At 46.2% G+C, this 19,175-nt stretch overlaps 1 protein-coding gene across 3 annotated transcripts in view; it reads right to left on the bottom strand.

The window, feature by feature from the left end:
• The window catches only part of c3h21orf58 (chromosome 3 C21orf58 homolog), a 194,577-nt gene that overhangs the window by 50,185 nt on the left and 125,217 nt on the right, over positions 1-19,175 (bottom strand). Inside the window, exons 3-4 of one of the 3 annotated variants that reach the window (XM_070874917.1) lie at positions 16,300-16,373; positions 7,379-7,528 (exon numbers count right to left, since the gene is read on the bottom strand). In XM_070874917.1, coding sequence (XP_070731018.1) covers positions 7,379-7,528; positions 16,300-16,373 — 224 coding nt within the window. The remainder of the gene's footprint in view (positions 1-7,378; positions 7,529-16,299; positions 16,374-19,175) is intronic. The other 2 variants (XM_070874918.1, XM_070874919.1) reach the window with 2 other exon arrangements.

Here is a 19,175-nt window from a genome sequence, read left to right on the forward strand (position 1 = left end):
AGACATCTCAGCATTCATAGTAGTAGTAAAAGTTCTCGGTTAAAACTATAGGCCCTGGAACTGGATTGACACTGCCCAAGCTCATTTCATATAGGATCCTTACAGCTAACAGACAGAGGAGACTTCCATCCCTTTCGTCTGGCCCAGATTTGAACTCAAGTCCCAGTGTTTAACCCCCTATACCACCCATCCTCCCTGTTTCTGTAGCTCTAATATAGTGACTACAGTGAAGGGGATTGTTTGAGGGTAATCAAAAATATCTTACAGCGATTTATAATCTTCATGGTTTTTTCCACTTCAAACATATGGTTTAGGAGCTGGGTATCCCAGATTAGTTTGTGTCATGTATGTATTTTGGGATCACTAGCCACTAGATGGCGTCATGTTGGAGGCCATTGGGCTGCAAAGGCCAGCCAGTTTGTATATTAGTCACTTTGGGCCTTAATAAAGTGGAGCCAAGGTCATACCTCTTGAAGTTAAACAGTACTCAGTCTCACAGTTATTGCATACACAACATTTGGCGACGAAACAACAAGAACCTTTGCATGCAAAAATGAGCACAATTGGATTGTTGGAGTGATTTGTGGAAGGAGAAGATTGGGCAGACTTTGTGAGCCGTTTGAGCCAGTTCTTCGTGGCCAACAAAATGGAGGAGGTCGTCGACGCAGATCGGCGCCGGGCGGTGTTCCTCGCGGTTTGCGGTCCAAACAGTTATGGTCTGATAAAGAATCTACTCCTGCCTGTGAGTCCAACAGAGAAGACGTAGGAAAAATTGTGTACACTGGTACAGGACCACCTTAAGCCAGACGAAGGCACCATCATCTCAAGATACAGATTTTACACGCACGTTCGCTCAGAGGACCAGAATGCGGCGGAATTTGTTGCCGACCTGAGACGTCTAGCGGGACCGAGCAAGTTCGGGGCTGTGTTGGCAGACATGCTGCGGGACTTTTTTGTAATCACCATCAACCACGAGGTGATCCTGCGTAAACTACTGGCGGTGGAGACGTTGGACTTGAACAGGGCCATCACGATCGCTCAGTCATGCATGACGACGGATAGAAGTCTAAAGCGGATATCAGTGAAAAATCGAAACTCGGCGAATACTGTAAATATGATTGATTCAGCGTTCGGCAGAGCAGCACATGGCAGGGCCTACCCGACGGCATACGCGAAACCTGGGGCTGCCCAAAGTCCGTCAGCGGGAATGCATCCGACTTCTCCGTGTTGGCATTGTGAGGGAAATCACCGGCACCAGCAGTGCTGATTTAAGAAATATAGTTGCAAAGGCTGTCTGAGAGTGGGGCATCTCCAGCGCAAGAGTCCGCAGATGAGCAAGCGAGCTGCGACACATCACGTGGAGGATGATGGTCAGACCAGCGCGGATCTGGATACGCAATCCGAGATACCAGAGGAGGAAGTGTATGGACTGTACCCGTTCCTAACTAAGAGCAAACCGATAATGATCAATAGAAATTTAATAGGGTGCCGGTATCGATGGAACTGGAAATGGGGGCGGGTCAATCGATAATGAGCCAGAGGGCATTCAACAAGCTGTGGGATACTAAGGCTGTGAGACCCAGGCTGAGTCCAGTCAATGCAAAGTTGCGCACGTACAACAAAGAACTCATAATGGTGATTGGCAGTGCCACAATTAAAGTGTCGTATGATGGTGCGGTTCACGAGTTACCGCTATGTCCCAGGTGATGCTGTTCGGCAGAAACTGGCTTGAAAAAATCAAATGCAATTGGAACATCAAGGCGTTATTGTCGGAGAAAGATACATGTGCCAAAGTACTAAGCAAGTTCCCCTCGCTGTTCGAACCAGGCATCGGCAACTTCACGGAAGCCAAGGTGCAGATCCACGTGGACTCAGATGCAAGACTTGTCCATCATAAAGCTTGGGCAGTTCCATATATGATGAGGGAGAAGGTCGAAATCGAACTGGACAGACTCCAGCGTGAAGGGATCATATCACTTGTTGAATTTAATGAATGGGCCAGCCCCATTGTTCCTGTGATGAAAAGTGATGGCACAGTCAGAATCTGTGGAGAGTACAAGGCTACGATCAACAGGGTTTTGAAACAGGATCAATACCCGTTACCGAAGGCTGATGATTTGTTTGCGATGCTAGCCGGGGGGGGAAGTCGTTTACCAAATTGGACTTGACGTCAGGCCACATGACACAGGAGCTGGTCGAGATGTCGAGGAGACTTGCGTGCATTAACACGCATAAACATAGAAACAGAAACACAGAAAATAGGTGCAGGAGTAGGCCATTCAGCCATTCAAGCCTGCACCGCCATTCAATGAGTTCATGGCTGATCATGCACTTCAGTACCCCATTCCTGCTTTCTCACCATACCCCCTGATCCCTTTAACCGTGACGGCCACATCTAACTCCCTTTTGAATATATCTAATGAACTGGCCCCAACAACTTTCTGTGGTAGAGAATTCCACATACCCACAACTCTCTGAGTGAAGAAGTTTCTCCTCATCTCGGTCCTAAATGGCTTACCCCTTATCCTTAGACTGTGACCCCTGGTTCTGGACTTCCCCAACATCGGGAACATTCTTCCTGCATCTAACCTGTCCAGTCCAGTCAGAATTTTATATGTTTCAATGAGATCCCCTCTCATTCTTCTTAATTCCATTGAGTACAAGCTTAGTCGATCCAGTCTTCCTTCATATGTCAGTCCTGTCATCCCGGGAATCAGTCTGGTGAACCTTCGCTGCACTCCCTCAATAGCAAAAATGTCCTACCTCAGATTAGGAGACCAAAACTGTACACAATATTCAAGGTGTGGCCTTATCAAGGCCCTGTACAACTGTAGTAAGACATCCCTGCTCCTATACTCGAATCCTCTCGCTATGAAGGCCAACATACCATTTGCTTTCTTTACTGCCTGCTGTACCTACATGCCAACCTTCAATGACTGATGTACCATGACACCCAGGTCTTGTTGCACCTCCCCTTTTCCTCATCTGTCACAATTCAGATAATAATCAGCCCTCCTGTTTTTACCACCAAAGTGGATAACCTCACATTTATCCACATTATACCGCATCTGCCATGTATTTGCCCACTCACCTAACCTATCCAAATCACCATGCAGCCTCTTTGCATCCTCCTCACAGCTCGCACTGCCACCCAGCTTAGTGTCACCTGCAAACTTGGAGATATTACTTTCAATTCCTTTGACTAAATCATTAATGTATATTGCAAATAGCTGGGGTCCCAACACTGAACCTTGTGGTACCCCACTAGTCACTGCCTGCCATTCTGAAAAGGACCCGTTTATTCCTACTCTCTGCTTCCTGTTTGCCAACCAGTTCTCTATCCACATCAGTACATTACCCCCAATACCATGTGCTTTAATTTTGCACACTAATCTCTTGTGTGGGATCTTGTCAAAAGCCTTTTGAAAGTCCAAATACACCACATCCATTGGCTCCCCTTTGTCCACTCTACTAGTTACATCCTCAAAAAATTCTAGAAGATTTGTCAAACATGATTTCCCTTTCATAAATCCATGCTGGCTTGGACCGATCCTGTCATTAATTTCCAAATGCGCTGCTATTACATCTTTAAAAATTGATTCCAACATTTTCCCCACCACCGATGTCAGGCTGACCGGTCTATGATTCCCTGCTTTCTCTCTCCCTCCTTTTTTAAAAAGTGGGGTGACATTAGCTATCCTCCAGTCCATAGAAACTGATCCAGAGTCTATAGAACGTTGGAAAATGACCACCGACGCATCCACTATTTCTAGGGCCATTTCCTTAAGTACTCTGGGATGCAGACTATCAGGCCCTTGGGATTTATCGGCCTTCAAGCCCATCAATTTCCCGAACACAATTTGCTGACTAATAAGGATTTCCTTTAGTTCCTCCTTCTTGCTAGACCCTCGTTCCCCCAATATTTCCGGAAGGTTATTTGTGTCTTCCTTAGTGAAGACAGAACCAAAATATTTGTTCAATTGGTCTGCCATTTCTTTGTTCCCAATTATGACTTCTCCTGATTCTGACTGTAAGAGACCTACATTTGTCTTCACTAATCTTTTTCTCTTCACGTATTTGTGGAAGCTTTTGCAGTCAGTTTTTATGTTTCCTGCAATATTACTCTCATATTCTATTTTCCCCCTCCTAATTAAACTCTGTGTCCTCCTCTGCTGAATTCTATATTTCTCCTAGTCCTCAGATTTGCTGCTTTTTTGGCCAATTTATATGCTTTTTCCTTGGATTTAACACTATCCCTAATTTCCCTTGTAAGCCACGGTTGAGCCAACCTCCCCATTTTATTTTTATGCCAGACAGGGATGTACAATTGTTGAAGTTCATCCATGTGATCTTTAAATGTTTGCCATTGCCTATCCACGGTCAACCCTTTAAGTATCATTCACCAGTCTATCCTAGCCAATTCATGTCTCATACCATCGAAGTTACCTTTCTTTAAGTTCAGGACTCTAGTCTCTGTATTAACTGTGTCACTCTCCATTTTAATGAAGAATTCTACCATATTATGGTCACTCTTCCCCAAGGGGCCTCGCAAAACAAGATTGCTAATTAATCCTCTCTCAATACACAACATCCAGTCTAGGATGGCCAGCTCTCTAGTTGGTTCCTCGACATATTGTTTATTTATCACAGGTGCCCTTTTGGAATTCGCTCAGCTGCAGCAATATTTCAGAGGAACATTCAGAGTCTACTGAGGTCCATTCCCAGAACCGTCGTGTTCTAAGATGACATCCTGATCACAGGTCGTGACTCCGAGGAACATCTGAACAACCTGGAAGAGGTTCTACATCGTCTGGACAAAGTGGGACTCAGACTGAAATGCTCGAAGTGCGTCTTCATGGCACCAGAGGTCGAATTCCTGGGGAGCAAAATTGCTGATGATGACATCAGGCCCATGGACGCCAAAACCAAAACCATCAAGAATGCACCCAAGCCGCAGAATGTGACGGAGCTGGGTTCATTCCTGGTCTACTCAACTACTTCCTACCTAAATTGAGCACCTTATTAGAACCACTGCACATGCTGCGAAGAAGAGGCGACAACTGGGTATGGGGTGCGTCTCAAGACAGAGCTTTTGAGAAAGCCACTAATCTGCTTTGCTCTAACAAGCTGCTGGTACATTATGACGATGTAAACGTTTAGTATTTGCCTGTGATGCTTCGTCATATGGAATTGGTTGCGTACTCCAACAAGCTAACGAGTCGGGTAAACTTCAACCAGTCGCCTATGCTTCAAAAACTTCGTCTAAAGCGGAAAGTGTGTACAGCATGGCAGAGAAAGAAGCACTAGCCTGTGTGTATGGGATTAAAAATGCATCAGTACCTGTTTGGTCTTCAGTTTGAACTGGAGACAGATCACAAACTGCTCATTTCACTGTTCTCTGAAAACAAAGATATCAACACCAATGCTTCATCCCGCATCCAGAGGTGGGCACTGATATTATCCACTTATGATTATGTCATTCGCCATAGACCTGGCACCGAGAATTGTGCCGATGCTTTGAGCCGTCTGCCGTTGCCCACACCGGAGGTGGAAACGCCACAACCGGCGGACCTATTATTAGTTATGGATGCTTTTGAGAATGAAGGAACCCCTGTCACGGCTCAACAAGTTAAGACCTGGACCCGCCAGGACACGATTTTATCGGTGGTGAAGAGTTGCATCCTCAAAGGTGATTGTTCTGCCATACCCAAGCAAATGTGCGATGAGACCAAACCTTTCATTCGTCGCAAAGACGAACTGTCTATTCAGTCGGATTGTATACTGTGGGGCAATCGTGTTGTTATGCCCAAGATTCGTGTTGTTATGCCTAAGAAAGGGAGAGAGAAATTTGTACGTGAGCTACATAGCATACATCCTGGCATTGTAATGATGAAAGCCATTGCCAGGTCTCATGTATGGTGGCCGGGAATTGGCTCTGAGCTGGAATCATGTGTGCATCAGTGCAACACTTGCATGCAGCTCAGCAAAGCACCAGCAGAATCGCCGCTGAGTCTGTGGTCGCGGCCATCCAAACCATGGTCCAGGATCCACATAGACTTTGCAGGGCCCTTCCTGGGGAAGATGTTTTTAGTTGTGGTGGATGCATATTCAAAGTGGATAGAGTGTATAATCATGTCATCCAGCACATCCACAGCCACCATTGACAATCTCAGTGTCATGTTCGCGACACATGGTCTGCCTGACATCGTTGTTAGCGACAACGGATCGTGCTTCACCAGTCAGGAGTTTCAAGAGTTCATGAAACTCAATGGTATCAAACATGTAAGGTAAGCACCGTTCAAACCTGCATTCAATGGGCAAGCAGAACATGCTGTCTAAATCATAGTGCAGAGTATGAAGCGAGTAACCAAGGGTCACTGCAGGTCTGCCTGTCATGCATACTGCTTAGTTACAGGACAAGCTTACACACACTTACCGGGGTCTCGCCTGCTGAACTAATGATGAAGAGAGGTCTTAAGACCAAGCTATCTCTTGTACACTCTGACTTGAATAATCAGTTGAATATAGAAGACAAAGTCAGCAAGGATATCACGATCGCGCAGCTGTGTCACGTGATATTTCTGTAAATGATCCTGTATATGTTCTGAATTATGGTCAGGGTCCTAAGTGGATCGCTGGTACTGTCATGGTCAAGGAGGGAACAGAATATTTATTATCAAGCTCAAAAATGAGCAAACATGCAGCAAACAAAAGGATCAGACAAAGCTGTGGCACAGAGACGAACCGGAACAGTCGGAGGAAGAGACAATCGACGACCAACCAGCCTACCCCCAGTCATCAGAGGACTCAGTGGTCATCAGTGAATCGGGACTTTCAATCACTGACATGTTCAATGAAAATGGACTTTCAATCCCTGACATGGCCATTGCCACTCCCACCAGGTCAGCCACCCCGCCACCAGTCACAACAGACTCTGAACACTCACCCAAGGCTGGAGTTGAACTGAAACGGTCAACCCGGGAGCATAAAACACCGGACTGTCTCAATTTGTGAAAGACTGTGTTAATATCTCAGAGGGGATATTGTCATGTATGTACTTTTGGGATCACTAGCCACTAGATAGCGTCACTAATGGAGGCCATTGGGCTGCACGCATATGTGTACAGCCCATGTATAAAAGGCCAGCAATTTTGTATATTAGTCACTTTGGGCCTTAATAAAGCAGAGCCAAGGTCATACCTCTTGGAGTTAAACAGTACTCAGCCTATCAGTTATTGCATACACAACTGTTTGTAAAAGGGATAAAGGGGAATTCCTGTTAGCAAGTTCGTGTCTTCGTAACTGAAGTTTCTGTAAACGGAAACTAGCCTGGAGTTGAACCCTGGGCCAATTTCCACTGCCTGGTCTTGTGCCTTACCGTGTGTTGAATAATCCGAGGTGGCTCTGGTGGAGGCTGCTGGTAGACGTGAATCGGTGGTGCCTGCTGAATGGGCTCCAGGCGTGAGTACTGCCTCCGAGTCCCTCCCCATGTGTGGGGCCGGGAGCATTGATCCAACATGTGCTGTTCCTGAAAAAATCACTTTGGATTATCACAATGGTCGAGCCTGTTTCACGTGCTTCTGTCCTTCTGCTCTTTCAATCTCTGTTTCTCACCATTTTACACAGCAACACTTTCAACCAGTCATGTTTAGAAACGTGGAGGTTAGCAGGCAGAAAACTGTGCTGCGGTTCCGGGCGTACTTCATGTACTATGGTTGCTAAGCATTATCCAAAATCCTAAAACAATAGCTCGCCCTGCCTTGGCCAGCAATCAAGTTCTGCTTTCAGAACTTCAACATCTTGCAGGGTGGAATGTACCTGCGGGCTGCAGGGCAGTTGCTAACATCCTACATAAGAACATAAGAACAAAAGAAATAGGAGCAGGAGTAGGCCATACGGCCCCTTTAGCCTGCTCCACCATTCAATAAGATCATGGCTGATCTGATCATGGACTCAGCTCCTCTTCCCTGCCCGCTCCCCATAACTCCTTATCCCCTTATCGTTTAAGAAACTGTCTATTTCTGTCTTAAATTTATTCAATGTCCAGCTTCCACAGTGAATTCCACAGATTTACAACCCCTTGAGAGAAGAAATTCCTCGTCATCTCAGTTTTAAATGGATGGCCCCTTATTCTAAGATTATGCCCTCTGGTTCTAATCTCCCCTATCTGTGGAAACATTCTCTCTGCATCCACCTTGTCAAGCCCCCTCATAATCTTACACGTTTTGATAAGATCACCTCTCATTCTTCTGAATTCCAATGAGTAGAGGCCCAACCTACTCAACCTTTCCTCATAAGTCAACCCCCTCATCTCCGGAATCAACCTCGTGAACCTTCTCTGAACTGCCTCCAAAGCAAGTATATCCTTTCGTAAATATGGAAACCAAAACTGCACGCAGTATTCCAGGTGTGGCCTCACCATTCCCCTGTATATCTGTAGCAAGACTTCCCTGCTTTTATACTCCATCCCCTTTGCAATAAAGGCCAAGATTCCGTTGGCCTTCCAGATCACTTGCTGTACCTGCATATAATCCTTTTGTGTTTCATGCACAAGTATCCCCAGGTCCCGCTGTACTGCAGCACTTTGCAATATTTCTCCATTTAAATAATAACTTGCTCTTTTATTTTTTTCTGCTAACGTGCATGACCTCACACTTTCCAACATTATACTTCATCTGCTGATTTTTCCCCACTCACTTAGCTTGTCTATGTCCTTTTGCAGATTTTTTATGTCCTCCTCACACATTGCTTTTCCTCCCATCTTTGTATGTCTGCAAACTTGGCTACGTTACACTCGGTCCCTTCTTCCAAGTCGTTAATATAGATTGTAAATAGTTGGGGTCCCAGCACTGATCCCTACAGCACCGCACTATTTACTGATTGGCAACCAGAGAATGAACCATTTATCCCGACTCTGTTTTCTGTTAGTTAGCCAATCCTCTATCCATGCTAATATATTACCCCCAACCCTGTGAACTTTTATCTTGTGCAGTAACCTTTTATGTGACACCTTGTCAAATGCCTTCTGGAATTCCAAATACACCACACCCACTGGTTCCCCTTTATCCACTCTGTTCCAGCAAATTTGTCAAACATGACTTCCCCTTCATAAATCCATGCTGACTCTGCCTGACCAAATTTTGCTTTTCCAAATGTCCTGCAACTACTTCTTTAATAATGGACTCCAACATTTTCCCAACCACAGATGGTAGGCTAACTGGTCTATAGTTTCCTGCTTTTTGTCTGCCTCCTTTTTTAAATAGGGGCTTTACATTTCCTGTTTTCCAATCTGCTGGGACCTCCCCAGAATACAGGGAATTCTGGTAAATTACAACCAATGCATCCACAATCCGTGCCGCTACTTCTCTTAAGACCCTAGGATGCAAGCCATCGGGTCCAGGGGATTTATCTGCCTTTAGTCTCATTATCTTACAGAGTACCACCTCCTTAGTGATTGTGATTGTGTTAAGTTCCTCCCCCCTATAGCCCCTTGACTATCTCCTGTTAGGAGATTTTTAGTGTCCTCTACCGTAAAGACTGATACAAAATATTTGTTCAGAGTTTCTGCCATCTCCTTGTTCCCCATCACTAATTCCCCGGTCTCGTCCTCTAAGGGACCAACATTTACTTTAGCCACTCTTTTCCTTTTTATATACCTAAAGAAACTCTTGCTATCTGTTTTTATATTTTGTGCTAATTTACTTTCATAGTCTATCTTCCCTTTCTTAATCATGTTTTTAGTCATTCTTTGCTGGCTTTTAAAAGGGATGTCTACATAAGTCTCTTTTGTTTCAACCCTTTTCTTTTCCCAACTTGGAATGAGCTGTCTGAAAGGTGGTGGAAGCAGATGCAATAATAACATTCAAAAGGAAATTGGATTGTAAAAATTTACAAAGCTGTGGGGAAAGAGCAGGGGAGTGGGACTAATTGGATAGCTCTTTCAAAGAGCCAGCACAGGCACGATGACCTCCTTCATTCTTTATGTTATATCATTCTTTGAACTTTCCAGAAGTCGCTGATTCCTGCTAAGGCGGTAGATGATTAGCTAACTCAACAAAGAACAGGGCTTGAAACTGGAACCTTCCTGCTCTACATAGCTCAGCCATTCACTCAACGAACTGAGACATTTGCTGTGCCCTGCTTTGTTAACATTAAGAGTATCTGACCTATTTATGACCATTTGCTATTGTGTTATTGTTATTTTTACAGTGCCTGGTTCTTTCTTAGCCATCCCTAGATATCTGAAATAGTTCCCCCTGTTCCTCCTCTAAAGGCAGATGACCAGTAGTGGTTTGACCATATCGCTATATCTTCATTCCCAGTTTCAGTTTTTAAACAGGTTTAACAGCTTTAGCATGTTTGGGGCAGGCAGGGACAGAGATGGTGGAGGCTGCTGGTCCTGGGGGAGGTTTCACAGTTGTCGGGTTGTACTGAGGGCTGTGGATCAGTCCCATGGGGGTGCTCCAGCTCCCTGTAAACTGTAGTACAGAATATCTGGTAATCTAGCATCAAATAAAACACTCTTGTTGCTCACTGCAAATGACACAAGCCGTCACATTCTCCTAGCCTTTGGATAACGGATGAATAATATTCTTTTAAACCATGTGACTATAATATGTGAATCAGGTTTATTATTAGTAATCCAGAGGCCTGGACTAATGATCCGGATTCATGACCAGACCCAAGGGAATGTGTAAGGCCATGACCATCACCTGGTGATGTTTATATATTAAAGCAGGACTATGTACTGCAGTATTCAATTTAAAGTCCCTATATTCCTATATAGATTTGTGTTAGGCAAGGACATTAAGGGTTATGGAACCAAGGCGGGTGGATGGAGTTAAGATTCAGAACAGCTATGATCTAATTGAATGAACAGGCTTGAGGAGTTGAATGGCCTCCTTCTGTTCCTATGACAGCCAAAATCCCATAAATAAAATCGCAAGGTTTTGTCCATTTGTACTGCTGGTGTAGAGCTTCATGCGATGGGAGCATAGAGCAACAGCTTGGGCACGGCTGATTGGTGAGCCTGCAGGAGCCTCCATCCACTGAATATTATGTGTCATGTATGTAAACTCTTTTTATTCACTATGTAACTATGTACAATGTACCACCTGAGGGCACTGCTGTTGGAGGCCCAGGAGTTTCCTACCTTGGTGTGCAGGGGCATATAAAAGACAGACAGCCATGCTGCCTCTCACTTTGCAGTCAGAGTAAATGGACTGAAGGCACACAGCTCTTACTCACAGTACAAGGCCTCGTGGAGTTATTCGATGGTAATAGCAGACATAATAACTGGCGATGAGAATACGGACTTTCACGCGATTATGGCTACCTTTGGCACACTAAAAGACTTCGCAGAGGGTGATGATTGGGATGCCTTCACGGAAAGGCTTGAGCAATATTTCGTGACAAACGACTTGGCAGAGGAGATGGGCACACTGGCGGAGAAGCGCAAGGCTATACTGCTGACCAGTTGTGGGCCCGAGGTCTGCCACCTCGTCAGGGACTTGCTGGCACCCACGAAGGCCAAGGATAAGACATACAATGAGCTGACTGAACTAATTCGCGATACCATACAGATGACTTCCTACCAGAATTGGAGCTCACTGGCAAGTACTGTACGTAAAATAACGCCGATTGCAGGCAGAACTGTTGCACTAATAAGAACTGTACAGAGCAGAGCCTACATGCCTGCTGCTAGGCCACCAAGGGGTGTAAATGCGAAATCATTAACACAATGCTGGCATTGCGGGGGTAATAATGGGGCCCATCAATGTCGACTTAAAGACCATGCTTGCAAAAGCTGCAGAACAAGGGCCACCTCCAGCGAATGTGCAAGCGTACTGTGACTCACCACGTGGCAGTGGAGTCGGCAGAAGAGTCCTGATCCAGCGTGGATCACAAAGGACAAGCTAGAGAGGCAACTCAGCCCGAGGGAGCAGTGTGCGGGGTGCACACCCTCACCACAAAAAGTCCTCCCATGATGATAAAAGTCAAATTAAATGGTGTTCCTGTATCCATGGAGCTGGACACGCGGGCCAGTCAGTCAATTATGAGCCTGAAGACATTTGAAAGGCTGTGGGGCAATAACAAAGCACAAAGACCCAAGCTGAGCCCGATTCAGATAAAGCTGCGCACTTACACCAAGGAACTGATACCAGTTATTGGCAGTGCGAACGTAAAAGTATTCTATGATGGAGAGGCGCACGGGTTGCCACTGTGGATTGTACCAGGCGATGGGCCAACGCTGCTTGGCAGAAGCTGGATGGGGAAGATTCGGTGGAACTGGGAAGACGTCAAAGTGTTATCGTCAGTGGACAATGCTTCCTGTGCTCAAGTGCTGAGCAAGTTCCCATCTTTATTTGAACCAGGCATCGGCAACTTCACAGGCACCAAAGTACAGATCCACTTGGTCCCTGAGGCACGGCCCATTCATCACAGGCTCGAGCGGTCCCCTACATGATAAGGGAGAAAGTGGAGATCGAATTGGACAGACTTCAATGTGAGGGAATCATATCGCCAGTCGAGTTCAACGAGTGGGCCAGCCCGATTGTTCCGGTACTAAAGAGCGATGGCAGGGTCAGATTCTGCTGCGCCTACAAAGTAACGATCAACCGAGTCTCGTTATAGGACCAGTACCCACTACCCAAAGCCGATGACCTTTTCGCGACATTAGCAGGGGGAAAGGCGTTCACCAAGCTGGATCTAACCTCCGCTTACATGAACCAGGAGCTGGTTGAGTCATCGAAAAAATTAACATGCATTAACACGCACACCTGACTGCTCGTGTACCACAGGTGCCCGTTCGGGATTCGCTCGGATTCGCTTGGCTGCAGCCATATTGCAAAGAAACATGGAGAGCCTGTTGAAACTGGTTCCACGCACCGTCGTATTTCAGGATGACATCCTCATCACTGGCTGCGACACCTCCAAACACTTTCACAACCTGGAAGAAGTTTTAAATCGACTAAACAGAGTTGGACTCTGGTTGAATCAATCCAAATGTGTCTTCCTGGCGCCAGAGATAGGATTCCTGGGGAGGAAGATTGCGGCAGACGGCATCGAACCCACAAACTCGAAGACAGAGGCCATCAAGAATGCACCCAGACCACAAAATGTAATGGAGCTGCGCTCATTCCTGGAACTCCTCCACTATTGCAGTAACTTTCTTCCAGGGTTGAGCACCTTGCTGAAACTGTTGCTGTTATGTCTTCAGATGCTCTAATAATAACTCCATGAGCCAATGTGTTCTGCTTGAACTGTTGTGATCTTAGTCCATTTAATGTAACTCCAGAGTGAGGATCACACATGGTGGCCTGCCTTTTATCCTAGGCCTGGCACACCTGTACAGGTAACCTACAAGTCTCCCACTGCAGTGCCCTCTGGTGGCACGCCTTGTAATAGTACATGCAGTAACCATGTGGGATACATTACATCACTCTCCCCCAAGTCCTTAGTGCAAATCGCCTTCATGCATTGACTGTGCTCTGGGCTTAGCTCTATCTGATTGACCCTTGGAAGGTCGTTTCCATCTTGGGTGGGTAGCTGGTGTTTCGTTGGCAGTACAGTTGCTGGTGGTTTCTGTTTGTGCGTCCATGACCACTCCATTCTCTCCACCCTCCCTCCCCCCCCCCCCCCCGCCCCCCCACATGCAGATTGTGCCGTTGGCTCATTACATTCATATACATTCAAATCCCCAAAAAATTTGCATTTGCAGTATTGCATTCGTGGTACCGTGGTGAGCTAAATATATTTGAATGGTGAGGTACATACTTGGAATATACATGGAGTCAGTGCTGGTTTCAGCACCGGTGCGTGAGGACAAACTAGTGCCAGAACTGCTGGATGGTGTCCAGGCAGCCTGATGGCGGCGCGGTGCCCAGTTCTGGCAGTGGAAACCCGGTTGGCTCAAGTTGCCTGCTCTTGGGGCTTTTGCCATTGCTTCTAGCGTCAGGCAGGTTCACAGATGCCTGTGACCTCCCTGACCTCTCCTTGCGCCCCGGGTCGCTGCTGCTCCCTGAGGAGCAGTCGTCTAGCAGTGCACAGGGAACTGCTGATTCACTTGCCTGGGCGTTATTTGGTTTGGGATCCTGGCTGGTCCCAGTCCCATTTGGGAGAACTGTTGCGGGTAACTCTTTGTTCCCGGGTGTAGCCTTGGTGGCGATAGGGTCTGGGGGCTGCGCCTTAGCACTGTTTGCTCTTTCAGGCTCGTGGCGGTTGGTGCCATCGGGTGGAGCCGATCAGGGGCAGGATTCATGGCACTTTGCAGAATCTTCATCAACACAGTGAGTCGTATTTCTTTTACATATTCACTGGAGGTGGCCCTTTGTGTTGTAGCCTTTACATACATAGTCTTTAAAACGGCACTAGTGAGCCCTGTGATCCCCTCCGCAACGCCAGCATGGTGCTACTCGATTAGCCCCCTCGGCGGACTCTGAGTTAAGGGACTCGGGGCCTGTTCTCTCTCCCCTGAGAAGGTTCACATTCTACAGTCCAGCCTCTAAAAGGTGCCATTCTGTGCACAGTACTTGCCGGGTTTGAGTCCTGAGGATGAGTCATCCGCCGAGAGCCACAGGTCGAGGTCATGAATGCTTGGCTCATGGAGATGGCCTTCTGCAGTGTGACTGTGGTATCCGCAGATAGTAGCTAATGAAGAAGGCCCTCATGGCCGATTCCGATGACAAAGATATCCCGCAGTGCTTCGGTGAGGTGTTCGCCAAAATCACACGGTGCCGCCAGCCTCCTGAGGTCTGCAACATATTTCGCAAGTTCCTGGCCTTCGGGCCGTCAGTGGGTATAAAACCGGTGTCTGGCTGTGAGGATGCTCTCTTTGGGCTTGAGTTGTTCTTGGATCAGTGTTACAATCTCCTCGTACGTCTTGGTCGTTGGCTTCGCTGGTGCCAGCAAATTCCTGACGAGGTCATAGACGGTGGGCCCACAACTGGTTAGCAGGATAGCCCTGCGCTTATCAGCCAGTGTGGCCGGTTCATCGCCTGCCAGGTCGTTTGCTATGAAGAAATGGTAGAGCCTCTCCACAAAGGCTTCCCAATCATCACCATCGGCGCACTGCTGCAACGCACCAAAGTTAGCCATTTTCGCGTGAAGGTCCGTAACCTCGTCGTCAATTGTTATGTCTTCAGAGGCTCGAATAATGACTCCATGAGACAATGTGTTGTGCTTGAACTGAAGTAACCTTCGTCCATTTAATGGAACTCCAAGTGAGGATCAGACATGGTGGCCTGCTTTTGATACTAGGCCAGGCACACCTGTATAGGTAACCTACAAGTCTCCCACTGCAGTGCCCTCTGGTGGCACACCTTGCAATAGTACAAGCAATAACCATGTAAACATAGAAACATAGAAACATAGAAACATAGAAAATAGGTGCAGGAGTAGACCATTCAGCCCTTCTAGCCTGCACCGCCATTCAATGAGTTCATGGCTGAACATGCAACTTCAGAACCCCATTCCTGCTTTCTCGCCATACCCCTTGATCCCCCTAGTAGTAAGGACTTCATCTAATTTAGTGAATTGGCCTCAACAACTTTCTGTGGTAGAGAATTCTGGGTGAAGAAGTTTCTCCTCATCTCGGTCCTAAATGGCTTACCCCTTATCCTTAGATATCCTTAGATGTAGGATACATGACAGTTGCACAAGTTGCTACGCAAGGGAGACGACTGAGCTTGGGGTAAAAATCAAGAGGTCACCTTTGAGAAGGCCAGAAACCTGCTGTGTTCAAATAAGTTGCTGGTATTATATGACCCATGTAACCGTCTAGTTTTAGCATGTGATGCGTCGTCGTACGGTGTCGGGTGTGTTTTGCAGCAAGCCAATGCAGTGGGCAAGCTCCAACCGGTTGCATATGCATCCAGAAGCCTATCAAAGGCTGAAAGAGGCTACAGCATGGTCGAAAGGAGGCTTTCACCTGTGTTTACGGTGTAAAAAAGATGCACCAGTATTTGTTTGGACTCAAGTTCGAGTTAGAGATGGACCACATGGACTGAAGGCACACAGCTCTTACTCACAGTACAAGGCCTCGTGGAGTTATTCGATGGTAATTGCAGACATAATATTATGCAGGGCCCTTAAGGTGCCGACTCCTGCCCGAGTTCCCAATACACACTCCCGGTGTGAAGCTCCGCCTGGGTGTGAAAACTTGTAACATTGATCCTTTAGAGTCTTTTTAGTGATTTGACAGCTCTTCCTCCCCATGGCAATAGCCGCCCTAACTGCTGCTGTTCGTGGAGCAGATGGTACCTGCCACAATCTCTGGGGGGGTTTCCCCATGACACTTACCCTCAGTTTTTGCAGCAAGCCTTTTCGCCGTTTCAGTGCATTGTGCAGCGCGTCACCCTGTCCATCAAAACTCCCTGCACAGAAAGCAAAAGAAACCTGTCAAGACACGGACTATTTGACTGTCGTTGCAGTTCTCTCAAAACTCCTTTTATTCAAAGTACAACAGTTTGCATTTATATCATGTTCTTCGTGTGGGAGTGAAGTTTCAGAATGCATTAGAGTGTAGAGAAGAAGCAAATGAACATCAAGCAGGAGGAAGGAACTGACAGACGGCATTCAGGGATGGAGCTGATAGAACAGGTGAAGAGAATCCTTTTGGGAAGACTATTGAAAGCAGGATGAGAGGACGGTAAGGATTTAGGGAAACAGTTCCAGAGGGCCGGAACACGGTGGCTGAAAGAGCAGTCACCAATGGTGGAGGGTAGAGGATGGGAGATGAGTGACAGGCCAGTGTCACAGAAATGAAAGGTGTGAGTAGGAATTCCCTGAGGTGGTGTGAAGCACTTGAAGATATGGGCAAGGATTTTGAAATGAATACAGACAGGCACAGGGAGCAAGCAAGAAGTGGGATAATGGAAGAGCGGGTAGCATTCATGGATAGAACCTTAACTGGAGTAATCATATCAAAACCGTCGCTAGAAGAGCAGGCCAGAAGCTGGGTAATGTGACTCACCTCCTGACCTCTCAAAACCACGCCACCACCACAAAGCTCTAGTCAGGAGTGTGATGGAGTACTCACCACTCACCTGGATGAGTGCAGCTGTAACAATACCCAAGAAGCTTGACACTAGCCAGGACAGGGTAGTCTGCTTGATCAGCACCCCATCACTGTACTCAGTATCCACCCTATCTGCCTTTGGCACACTGCGGCTGCAGTATGAACAACCTACAGGCTGAACTGCAGTAACTCACCAAGATAGGTTCAATACCACCTCCCAATGCAACAACCTTGACCATCAAGAAGGTCAATAGCAACACGATCACAGGAGCATCATTATCTCCAAGTTCCCCTCCAATTCACACACCGTCCTGACTTAGATATATCCTTGGTTCCTTCTCTGTCTCTGGGTCAATATCCTTGAATTCCATGCATAATATCATTGTGGACTACCATCACCACAAAGAGTGCAGTGGTTCAAGGAGAAGGCCCACTACCACTTATTCAGGACAACTAGGGATGGACAATAAATATATCAGACACATTCTGAGAACAAATAATAAAACAAACATTCTGAATGAGATGTGATTTATCGAGGGAGGGCAGCTGGAAGAATGTTAGAGAAATCCAGTCTGAAGTGATGAAGTCATGGTTTAGAATCTCTGCAGCAGTGGGTGAGAGATGGTGAGGAGTTGTGCAAAGTCTCAAAGATACAACAACAACAACAACTTGTATTTATATAGCGCCTTTTACGTAGTGAATCATCCTAAGACACTCACACGACTATTGTGAGATTTTAAAAATTGACACCGAGTCGCACAAGAAGAATTAGGGCAGGTGAACAAAAGCTTGGTCCAAGAGGTAGGTTTTAAGGAGCATTTTGAACATAAGAACATAAGAAATAGGAGCAGGCGTAGGCCATACGGCCCCTCGGGCCTGCTCTGCTATTTAATAAGATCATGGCTGATCCGATCATGGACTCAGGTCCACTTCCCTGCCCGCTCTCCATAACCCCTTAGTCCCTTATCGGTTAAGAAACTGTCTATCTCTAGTCTTAAATTTATTCAATGACCCAGCTTCCACAGCTCTCTGAGGCAGTGAATTCCACAGATTTACAACTCTCTGAGAGAAGAAATTCCTCCTCATCTCAGTTTTAAATGGGCGGTTCCTTACTCTATGATTATGCCTTCTATTTCTAGTCTCCCTTATCAGTGGAAACATTCTCTCTGCATCCACCTTGTCAAGCCCCCTCACAATCTTATACATTTTGATAAGATCATCTCTCATTCTTCTGAATTCCAATGAGTAGAGGCCCAACCTACTTAACCTTTCCTCATAAGTCAACCCCCTCATCTCCAGAATCAACCGAATGAACCTTCTCTGAACTGCCTCCAAAGCAAGTATATCCTCTCTTAAATATGGAAACCAAAACTGCACGCAGTATTCCAGGTGTGGCCTCACCTATATCCTGCATAACTGTAGCAAGAATTCCCTGCTTTTATACTCTATCCCCTTTGCAATAAAGGCCAAGATTCCATTCCAGATCACTTGCTGTACCTGCATATAATCCTTTTGTGTTTCATGCACAAGTATCCCCAGGTCCCGTTGTACTGCAGCACTTTGCAATTTTTCTCCATTTAAATAGTAACTTGCTCTTTGATTTTTTTCTGCCAAAGTGCATAACCTCACACTTTCTAACATTATGCTCCATCTGCCAAATTTTTGCCCACTCACTTAGCCTGTCTATGTCCTTTTGCAGTTTTTTGTGTCTTCCTCACATATTGGTGGAAGTTGTCTATAGGCCTCCAAACAGTAGTGGTAGTGTAGAGGACGGCATCCAGCTGGAAATTAGAGATGCATATAACAAGGGTACTACAGGAATCATAGGTGACTTTAATCTACATATAGACTGGTCAAACCAAATTAGTAATAATACTGTGGAAGATGAATTCCTGGAGTGTGTACGAGATGGTTTTTTAGACCAGTACGTTGAGGAGCCTACTAGGGAACAGGCTATCCTAGATTTGGTATTGTGTAATGAGAAGGGGTTAATCAACTGTTCTGTTGTGCGGGGTCCTAGGGAAGAGTGACGATAACATGATTGAATTCTTTATTAAGATGGAAAGTGAAATCGTCCAATTTGAAACTATGGTCCTAAATCTAAACAAAGGAAACTACGAAGGTATGAGGAATGAATTGGCTATGATAGATTGGGAAG

Source organism: Pristiophorus japonicus, chromosome 3, assembly GCF_044704955.1.
Source record: "Pristiophorus japonicus isolate sPriJap1 chromosome 3, sPriJap1.hap1, whole genome shotgun sequence".
Classification (NCBI taxonomy): domain Eukaryota; kingdom Metazoa; phylum Chordata; class Chondrichthyes; family Pristiophoridae; genus Pristiophorus; species Pristiophorus japonicus.